The sequence below is a fragment of the Cricetulus griseus genome (assembly GCF_003668045.3).
Source record: "Cricetulus griseus strain 17A/GY chromosome 1 unlocalized genomic scaffold, alternate assembly CriGri-PICRH-1.0 chr1_0, whole genome shotgun sequence".
NCBI lineage: Eukaryota > Metazoa > Chordata > Mammalia > Rodentia > Cricetidae > Cricetulus > Cricetulus griseus.
The window spans coordinates 203,406,423-203,418,037 of record NW_023276806.1 but is presented as its reverse complement, the minus strand read 5'-3'; the positions used below and the strand labels follow the sequence as shown (position 1 = coordinate 203,418,037).

At 38.3% G+C, this 11,615-nt stretch overlaps 1 protein-coding gene across 1 annotated transcript; it reads right to left on the bottom strand.

Annotated features, from left to right (window-relative positions):
• Window positions 1-1,926: 1,926 nt before the first annotated feature.
• Window positions 1,927-2,811, bottom strand: Tas2r16 (taste 2 receptor member 16). Its single transcript, XM_027389707.1, has one exon. It carries the CDS (start codon window positions 2,809-2,811, stop codon window positions 1,927-1,929), a length of 885 nt encoding a protein of 294 aa, XP_027245508.1.
• Between the last annotated feature and the right edge of the window lie 8,804 nt (window positions 2,812-11,615).

Below are 11,615 nucleotides of genomic sequence, written 5' to 3'. Positions count from 1 at the left end.
TATTCATGTAAAGAGAACAGTTCTTGTGTCTTCCAGCTATCTGAGATTTTGGAACACACAGGGACCCTCCTGGAAATAGATACAAATAACAAAGGTATAATCCAAGTTTCTACTGGCTCTTGGTCAACCCATTCTGAAAGGATCCCAAACTCCTTGAAGCTTACAAACCCTTCCTAAGAGGCCTTGGTCACACTGTTTGCATTTATTCTGCATAGTATCACTGAAGGTGAGACTCTGCTCGGCAGATATCACCACATCCGCAAGTTTCCATCCCACCTTCCATTGCAGTTGTACCGCTGTAGTTCCAGAGATAGCCAGATTGCATGGAACACTTTGTTCTTCATGTGGGACAGCCATGTTTTCTCTCTTATGCAACATCAGTGATGCTTTGGGACAATGCTGAATGGCAGGTTGGGAAGCAGTCTTTCAGGCTTTACTTACATTCATGCCCTCAGTTTCAAATATTATTCAATATGGAAGACATGTCAGAGTGACAGACTCAAGAGAAAGAATATCCATTTATTTCCAGACACTGAGCTTTGTTTTCACAACCAAACATGAGTTACCCGTATCTTTTTTCTGCACAAGATGGTTTGCTTTTAGGAGTAGTGTCAGTCTTTTAAAGAAAGAGCCAGGAGTTCAGATCACCAAATGTGCCCACCATGTATAAAAGTGGGAAAGTTATGTTCTCTACCTTGGCACCAGAATGCAGGAAGTAATGCAACTGTGTTTAGGAGTAATACATTGAAGGTGTTGGGGAAAGATAGAAGCTGAGACATAAAGATGCTGGAGTTAGTTATCATTGAGATATTTAATTGCGAGTGAGTCAGTATGACAAACAAAGAGATAAAGAGAAAAATATGGTGAGGTAAGACCAGCCCCCGAGAAGGAAAAGGATATGACATTTTTGCTAAATGGAAGTTCAAAAGAATTTCTATCAAACAATAATGTGTTGTGAGTCATTTCAAAATTGTTGACTCTGTGGTTCCTATGTCTGTACCCATTTTGGGAGGACTTTGGATTGTCAGAATCACAGAACAATAGAGTACAGAAAATATCAGCTGACATTTCTCAGGTGTTGTGAAGGAAGAGGGCTTCTTAGCTCTGTTTTATATAGGACAATCCATAAATGAATTAAAACCACTAGTTACAAACTAATATAGGGATCTGTCCACAAAGTCCACTCTAAGTTATAGTACGATTGAAGCCAAAATCAAGGCAATAAAGGTTATGAGTTGTTAACCCACCAAAATCATTGATACTTAGAGATATTAAGGATGAGAGAGACTACACTGGATAAATGGCCCACTATTCTGATGGGTGACGAAGACAATGTCTTGATCAATGAAATAAAATAAGAATTAAATTTTTGTTGGAGTCATAAAGGAATAAAGGGATGGCATTTGGAGAGAGGCAAAGGTGCGTATAAATCACTTCATGAAGTTCCAGACGCAGCAGAAAAGGATTTGGACCACAGTAAGACACTCCTTTTCGAGACTGAAGTTAGGAAGGTGAATTGATGGCTTTGTGTGGAGGGCATTAGGTGCACAGACAATAAACTCCTGTCATGGATGGGGGTTCATGTTAATTTGTGAAGCAAACAGCAACTGTGAGAATAATGTTGACTGCAATATATAGAACATCCCATCTTTAATATTCTAGAGGTGACTAAAACTAAGAAGAGACAGGGTAATCAGAAGAAAAATCAAAACCAACCTGGGACTATGGATAGGACAGGAAAGAGGTGGGTCAGAATACAGCCAAGACAGGTGATGATTTATAGAGTCAGGCATCTGTGGGCATAAAAGGGAATCAAGCTTGCATTCAAGGCATTTCACTGTCAGATAAGAACTGTCTCAACGAAAAGTCTTCTTACCCCAGAGGCTTTACTGTATTTCATGCCCAGGAAGGCTCTGGGCTCAGGCTTCAGACTGGCATCTTCAGGACTTTTTTCAATGTAGGGTTGCTCATCATCAGTGAAGTATAATGAATACAGACTAAACCATAGATGATAGCTTCAGAAACCCAGAACCATGATTTCTTATCAAATATGGTGCCGATAAAGGAGACAACTACAGTCAGAAAATAGGATGTGAAGAAGATGAAGAAGGTAACAAGAGACCTCAGAACAGTAGACTGAGCTTTCATGCTGCAGGAGTTGTTGGTGTTATACTCTTTCATCTGCCCCCAGTGCCGGAACAGTGAGACTATGAGCACAATAATAGAAACAAGGAACACGAGGAAGGGAACACCAAAACCAATCATTTTAAGAGGATTAGAAAGATGCTGTTCAAACATTTGAAGTCTTACAATGGAAGAGCTGTTTCTAGGTACATGATCCAGGGCGATTAATTCCATCTGGATATGATATTTAATAACAGAAGGGATGATTGATAGACAAGAAGCTATCAGAGTGCCCAGTATCAACCAGGGAACCAATTTCAAAATTTTCCACCTCAGCCAGAGGAAGATGGAGTGGGTGAAGGAAGAGACCTTGACACAGTAGAAGACAGCAAGCAAACTGGTTAGCCAGAACGTCAAAATGTTCATAAACTCCCAGATGACTGATATCTTCCAAAATAGATAGACAGGTCTAGAAAAGGTACCAAAGTTGTACAGCACTGATGCCCATTGTAGACAGAAATGTGAAATGCCAAGGCTAATGAGGATCATTTCCACTGGTGACAGTCTTTGAAAGTTCATCCACTCTCTGCACAGCACTGCAACAGTTATGCCACTTTGTATAATTATTATCAACGACTCAAGTACATACATGATGATGGAGAAGATGGTGACTTGGTTTGGCACCATGCTTCTATTCTGAAGTATCTTCCTGGACAAAGATTCAGAAGCTCTGTACCAATTTCCAAATATAAAACAAGTACATGTTCTCACCACTCTTGGTATAAGAGAATACCTCCTTATGGATGCAAATCCTCCTGTCTCTTTTGACATAGTCATTTTCCTATCTACAGGATTTGCCTACGTTTGCTTGTTGGGTTGAATTCACACAGAGATGCATGAAAATATTGTTTGGATTTGGATTATTGATCCTAAGATGATTTGATTATTTTCACAAAGAGAAATCCATTATACATCCATGCTGTTTTTTCTTCTTTACTACTTTATCTGTTCAAGGTACTCTTTGGTTATCTCTCCATCTTCTTTAAATAATGTCTTTAAAGTTTATGAATTTAAAACTTGAGTAGTAGCTCGGCCTGATGCTTGGTTGTGGATCTATGCATCTGGTTCCATCAATTGAAGACTCTATGATGATATTTGGGGCATTCACCAATGTGCTTACAGGGGAAGTCAGTTCAGGCACTGTCTCCACTATTGGTAGGAGTCTTAGGGCTTGGACCTGCCTCAACTTAATGGGCTAGGCTATGTTGTTTACCCATGGAGACCTTACTACTTGGCACGAGTGGACAGTGGTGGGCTGGCAGGTAGATGAGGTGGTAAGGAGGAGGGGTGGGAGGGAGAACTGTGATTGGAATGCAAAATAAAATTAAAATAAAAAAACTTGAGTCATAGAAAAGATGAATCCTTCACTGTGCATGCATGTCCTAGATAATGTTTTCATTCTGCCAAATGCCATGCTAGTGCCATCCTCACAATCCCTGTCTTTCTAGCACCTTCAACAGCTGAGGATGTATGCACTAACAACAGAATGTGAGGAGAAATCCTACCCATAATTACTGGAAGCTTGGGCCTTTCAGTGTCCCCATCTGTTGACCTCCCAATGGCGATGAAGTATTCTTGTAACTACTCTTCTACTAATTCTAATGCCTTAAGTACATATTTCATATAGTTTTGCATATTGTTCTTGTTTTATTAATACCACTTTTGTTTGTCCTTTTATGACTATGTCCTTCTTGTCACTTTTCACAGATGAATTGGAAGAAAACCACCTCACCACTAGTAAAGCATTTTCACTCCAAATGTGTAAGGCATTCTTTCACAGATATGCAAGGAGGAATGCATTTTCCCTTGGCACTGGACAACTAACTATCCAAATTTTTTAAAAAAGCAAACAACTATTTAATTAGTGGCTTGAAAAATGAGAGACAGATTCTAACAATTGGTAGCTAGTGAGAGGAAGAAAGTGAAGGTTGTTGACTTTGAGTTCCAAGCCTGGATGGATATTTAATTGTTCAAGAATGGGAAAACAGAGGTGATCTGAACAGAAAGTTAGAATTGTGGTGCAAAGGAAAACAAAAGATTTTCAAAACTTACACCAGCACATAGGATTAAAATTAGAAAACATTGGCTTTGCATTTTTCACTAAATTCAAAAAGTAGGAAATGAAATAATGAAACAATAGCTTTCTCCTAAAGGACGGATTGATTGAGATGTAGGCTCCCCACACAAGAGGAGAGAGAGTGTCAAGCGTTTTTAGAGAAATATGCAATTACAGCAATAATACCTGTTTTATTTACTGTTCAGCTAAGCATGCTCCCTCCTACATATAGTGACCTTAGAAAGACTGTGATGTTACAAGCCTCTGTCTCAGGAATTGTTCACTTGGGGACATCATGTTACAGCCCTCAGGACTGACAGTAGCTACAAGAGTTTAATCAGAAATGAATCTCTGTCCAAAGTGGCATTTTATAGCTATCCTTCACCTGGAGCAATACCCGATGCTCCCCTCCCTCACAGGGGTGTCCTTTATGTGGTTGCGAAAATTAAATTTCCTAGATATTCCCTTTGGAAGAATTTGATTGAGATACACAGAATGAGTTGATATTCTCTGGGGTTAGAACTTCAAAAGATGGTTCTTCTGTTGTGTGGGCTCATCTCTTCAGCAACTTGAGCTTGCCCCCTTTCTCCTTTAGTACCCACCTATACCCTTTTTCCGTATCCCTGAGAGTTGTTAGCCATTAGCCAATGCTCACAAGTTCACACGGCCCAGAATGTGTGTCTGTGTCTCCGTGTATAGCATTCAAGCCACAACCTACACATAGAGAGGGCAGAGAACAACTTGTGGGAATCAGTATCCCTTCTTTTCAGTGTGGGATCCTGGGAATTAAGCTTAGTTTCTCAAGCTTGCCTCTACCCATTGAGCTTTCTAGCTTTCTCAAGTTCACAGATGGAAATACAGGATCTCCAGGCTTCATGCTCCTCCCAGATCTGTTCCCCCTTTTCAGACAGAGCAAAGGCCCACTGGATTGTTTCCTAATTGATTCTACTCTTTCCTTATGGGAAATATAATATCAACAGCCAGAGGATTTGTATCAGTCACTCCTGGATTCTCACTGTATAACCTAGTCCCATCTTATGCAAGTTAATATTACTGATTTGTAAGGTTTTTTTTTTTCTTGTTTTGTTTTTAAGACAGGGTTTCTCTGTGGCTTTGGAGCCTGTCCTGGAACTAGCTCTTGTACCTAGTCTGCTCCCAAACTCACAGAGATCCACTGCCTCTGCCTTCCAAGTGCTGGAATTAAAGATGTGCACCACCACTGCCCGCCCAGCTTTATTTGTAAGTTTAATCATAATCTACGAGTTATAGCACTAATCTCTTTCATTATTGAGAATAGTGTTTTTTCTTACAACATACGACGATTCTAGTTTCACCTCCCCAACTCCTCCATCCTACATACCTTCCGCCAACCCCAATTCTTTCTTGCTTTCGCTTTTATTAGAAAACTAATGTCTGCTTGTGTACATATATTTACTTTGTAAAATAATTGAAAATGGGAAAATTAGAAGTAACACTCAATTAAAAGAAGGCAAACAATATAACCAAGAATATCTCAAGGACGGATACTTTTTAACCTCCCCATTCCCAAAACAAAGTATACAATTTTGGCAATATCAACTTCAATTGGAAACTTTAGGAAAACAGAAAGCTGTACATACTTCTGGAAGGGATGCAAATTAATAGTGCTACACTAAAAATCAATTTGATCCCATTAATAAGCTATTACTTGCTGAGTACATGTTGTGTGTTGTAGAGAAACTCTTGCATATTTATGACAAGGGAGATGTTTACAAGTCTATTTCAGACGTGCTCATAATACTGATGGGCTCAAAACTCTACAAATGGCCAGAAGCTGAGAAACAAAGAGTGGCTCCTTCATATACCATAAAACCACGCAGATATTTATTTGCCATCTTCCAAACTAGTTAACTACACTTGATTCTTGCTGGCAGAAGTTTCCTCTTACTGGAGAGCTTTTAAATGCCAGATTTTGTTTAATGTCTCCTTTGCATATTCAGTCTGAGCATGAAAATCAGTTCTGAGGATACAGCCCAGAAGAGAAGGCCTTTGAGACTATCTATGGGAATATTCCCCTCCGATAGTACAGAGATCCTTCTTTCTACTCTTTGTTATTCTAAATTACATGTGACGCTGAGGGCAGCTATAGCCTTCAAGGGAAGTCAGAGGAAACACAGACACACACAGACACACACAGACACCCCCCCACACACACACACAGGGATAGACACATCCCCCACCACACACACATTAGCTCATATTGTTGCAGGAGGTTTAATGATTTTGGATTGAACTAACTCTGAAAGCTATGAAATACTTTTGTATGTGCAGAGTTTATCCCCGTAGTTTAAGCCACAGAGAAGCTTGGCACTGTGGTCTGATATCAAGCAGAAAAATAGAAAGAGAAATATAGTGTTTTGTTGCTGACCTACAAACACTCATTTTATGTAACACTTAAGGAAATGTTAAAGTACAAAACAGACCTGATTGCTAGCCTCACCAGTGAACACCATTGCTCTCCTGTAGACTAAGTGTAAGCAGATATGTTGTTGTTGTTGTGTGAGTAAGGTGACAATTTTAGATCATTCTAACAAGAAATTATCAAAGATGCCAAATATATGGGTACACAAATTGTTAGTTACTTTTTAGGGAGAAACCTGTATCCTGGGACATGTCACTGAAATAAAGGCATTGAAAGAATTAAAGAAATGATGTTTATAAATTCATATATATCATATATGACATTGGGCTAAGCATGGTTTCCAAGATCTTCAGTCATGTGACATTACATTAGCAAGGAGTGTTCAGAACAGTGGGAACAAAAAGATGAGCTGACACCAATTCACTCATACCAATGAGATAAGACGTGGCCCTTCAAATTGTCCACATCTTTTTTTTTTTTTTTTTTTTTTTTTTTGGTTTTTCGAGACATGGTTTCTCTGTGCAGCTTTGGAGCCTGTCCTGGCACTCGCTCTGGAGACCAGGCTGGTCTCGAACTCACAGAGATCTGCCTGCCTCTGCCTCCCGAGTGCTGGGATTAAAGGCCTGTGCCACCAATGCCCAGCAATTGTCCACATCTTAATGCTCAAACATGTCAATGCATCACCTCATGTGGCAAAATGGACTTTTGCAGGCATAAACTCAATTTGTCATTTGAAGTTGCAGGAATTCGTTAGGGAAGCAGTAGGAAAACAATATAAGAACCTAGTAGCCAAACTCTACTATTACTCAGCTTTTAATTTGTAGGTATTTATGTTTAGTAACCTTTGTTACCTTTGTAACCAGCAGCACTACCAATCAGAATTCATTTTTTTTAGTATGTGGACTTCCAAAAGTTTTGCCACTGAAAAGGGTATCTAGAAGTAAGTGAAAGACAAGGAGGCCCAAGTACAGCATAGGGAACAGCCTCTTTCCCCTTTCTATTTCTGCTACCCACCTACATGACCCAAAAGCAGCCAGTGTTTATTTGCTGTCTATCTCATCCTTTAAAGAAAAATCCATAGCACTAATTTGTTTAGTCTCCAACATATTGAGTGGATGAATTCCTATAACTCTGGGAGCATGAACACAGTCAACTGGAAAATTGAAAATTATAGAAAATACAAGAACTAGAATTTAATGCTAACATTATACCTTTCAGTGGACTCAAATAAAGTTAGGACTAAGAGAGTGAAGGATTGCTTCTACATTCGATAATGAATCAACCACATTCAGGTTACACACTACATTGGCAGAAACTCACTTTATAAAATGAAGACACCAGAGATTCAATTTTCAAGTTTCTTCTTTAAAAGACTGAATACTAGGTTTAATCAGGGGATTCATATAAACAATTTTGTTGGGAACAAAGAAAGATTGCCTTCTCCTCTTCTCCCAGTTTGATAGAGTCACAATATAAACAAAAACAGTTTTGCAGGCCATAGTCCAAGTCACATTTGAGAAAATGTGTTCTATGAGAATCAACTATGCTGACTGTAATTGCGGTCATTTATTCATTTATAAATCTTGACTATGATTCTATTATAAGTCAGAGTTTCATAATGGAGGCATGGGAAGAAAGAAGGGGTCTGTACACACTAAGCAAGGGATGTCTATTTCAGATACAATTTTAGAGAAATGTGTGGATAGTTGAGTTTAAGAGTTTAAGGATAAAGTCTGCGTTTCTGTATAAATTTAGGACTCCAAAGCACTTATCGATGTTACCTAAAATTTGCAGCTTCATGACATTAACTAAAGAATGGGTGTGGATAAATTCTGAGGACTAAGTACTAATACTCCAATTCTTAGAGGTCACATGGAGGAGGAACTGTCAAGGGAGATCAGAAAAGCAGATAGCAGAAAGGCCATAACGAAGAAAGTGTTTCATAGAAGTCATAGCTATTAGTTGTACCTAATGTGATTGATTGATACACTCTGGTAGTCACTGAAAATAAACTGTTAGATTTTAGCAATGTGGAGTTTAAAGGTAAGCATGCATTGCAGATTGAAATTTCCTCCTAAAGTTTGTATGTTGGAATCTTAGCCACTCACTATATTCAGAATACAACTGTTTTTATAGATAGTCTCTTTAAGAATAATATTAAGTTAAAATCAATCAATTTGATTAGGCCCTGACTCAATATGACTAATATCCTCATAAAAAGAGAAAATCTAGACACAGAACATTCCTGTCAAGAGACAAGATGCTAGAAAGTTGCTTTCAAGGACAAGAAGGTCTTAAAAGTTGCCATTCTGTTTATCTTGGACTTTCAGACCTCAGGACTTAGAGAAAATAAACTTCTGTTGTTTAATACTCATAATCTCTGGTATTTTGTTGTATCAGTCCTAACAAATTATTATGGCATGTTAACTGTCTTAGATAAGCTGTCAGAAATAATGATAAGCATAATAATCATATTGGAAGTCTCAGAAGAAAAAAATTGAAGTAGAAACAGATTCAAGTAAACAGATATATTGATTACCTATTGAAAGGGGAAGGGGGTCATTTTTACAAGTATAAATAAAAGTAGATTTGTATAAAATTGGGATAATCTATATGATATATATATATATATATATATATATATATATATATATGAGAGAGAGAGAGAGAGATTATGAATAGTAAGTAAAGGCTAAGGCTAAGAGCCAGAACTACTTTGAGTACCTTTTAATAAGCCCATTATCTTACAGGGTATAAGAGTGACTGAACAGCAAAAGGGAGATTTGATGGCTAGCTGAGCAGAGATATTGGGTATTTCGATGTATAACCAATGATGGCTAGCCTAGCAGAGACACTGGGTATTTAATTAAGTACCCAATGAAATTGTGTAAAGCCATGATCCTGGTAGGAGAATTTTTGATGCTCAGTCACAGCTGGAGGACAGCTGAGTATCTGCTCCTGTGATTTTTGGCTACACAGACACTGTGAGCACTCACAGCTTTATGGGTTGCCCAACCAGTCCTTGTAACAGCTAAAGTATCTGGAAGGTTCTGATGGTTTTATCTTGTAAAACAACCAATGTATCCTTCATGAGGGATACTAACTTCTCACAGATAGGCTGATGACAAAAGTGGCATCCCAGCGGGACCTAGCTAAGGACATGTTGGACTTTATAAAGGAGGAAAGGAGTAAGAAGATAAAATAGAAACTACAAGGGTTGGCTAGACAAAATAATAACTAAATTTAATCTGTGGACAAAGGGATTAATAAATTTTAACAAGTAATAATAAAAACTATCTGGAACAAAGCCCAGAGTGAAAGAAAGTTTCAGTATAAAAAGACAGGGCAGATTCCAAGTAAGTAATATGTGTAGAGTTGGAGTCCCTGAAAGAGATGAGAAGAGACGGAGAGGCAAAAATACTTTAAGGATCTTTTAAAAATTGTATGTTCATTAAGTAAGTGGGTATATAAACTGTGACAAACTGCCAAGGGCATTTAATTTAGTGCTCTAGAGATCCAGAAATTGCAGACCTTGAAAAGATATAGGAGGATCTTAAGTGTATATTTATAAGCACAAGAAGCCAATTTGAAAGACTGCACACTATGTAATTCCAACTGTGTGACACCCTGGAATAGGATAGCTATAGAAATAGGAAAATAATTATTGGTGGTCTTCAGGGACTATCAGGGCACAGAACATTGTTTGGGGCAGTAAAGCAGTACGATACTGTATTGGGGGATAAATGTTATTATATATTGTCAAAACCCACAGAACGTATAACATCATTTGAATGTAATGTAACATATGGGTACAAGAGAATGACAGTGAAGATTAATCAAGAGTGACAATACTTCACTCAGGTGGAGGCTGTTGACAATGGCAGCTGTGCCTCTGAGGAGACAGGAACTGTGGGCATTCTAGATAATTCTATTCAACTTCACTACAATCCTAAAACTGCTCTAACTAATTAAAATGTATTTGTTCATTTTGTGTGTTTGTGTGATATATGCAAATGCATGTAGTATGTGTATACAAGTCTCTTGGTGTGCGTATTTATGCGTATGTATGTGGAGGTCAGAGGCCAATATTAGTTGTCTTCTTCTATAGATTTTCCTCTTACTCTTTGAGATAGGTTCTCTTCACTGAAATTGGAGCTAGTTGATTCACCAGTGAGATCCGGAGGCCCTCTTGTTGCTGTACCACTCCCTCAAATTCTGGGATTACAGACATTCCCCACTGTTTCTTACATTATAAAAATGTTTAATTTTTTAAGTGTATGGGTGCTTTACTTGCATGAATTTCTGTGAACCATGTGTGTCCAGAGAGGCTGTTGGATCTCCTGGAACTGGAATTACAGACAGCCGTGAGCTGCCACATGTGTGCTGGGGATTGAACTTGAGTCCTCTGCAAGAATAGCTAGTGTCCTTACCTACTAAGTCAACTCTCCAGACCTACAATGGCTTTTAAGTGGGTGGTGGTTGTATCTGAACTCAGGTTTTTATGTTTGTGCACAAGCATGCAGCACATTACTGACTGGCCACATCTCCAGCCCTCAGACATACTTAAAAAATGAGAGTAAACTGAGTAAACTGAATACTAAAAGACTCATAAATAATTCCCAAATGCCATGAAAGCTACAAATCCATGCACATAGAGGTAGGCCACATCACTGCCTTCTTAGTACCAGCAAAGCTGACTATAATTCACACAGGACAGGCTGGAGTTGAACTTTTTCTTTTCTAAAATATCTCATGTTCCAAGTAGATGTAAGAATATGATGTGAAATTACAGAAATCATTGATAAACTCATACTGTCAGGAATATACTTGTAAAAAATGAGTATGTGTGTAATGAAATGAACATAGCAGTACTTAAAATCTGAAAAAATCTGCAATTCTGAAATAGTCTAGCTGGTATTTGGGGTCCCCAAATATAAGAATACCTCTTTTCTGTGCAAGGGTTATTACCAGAAA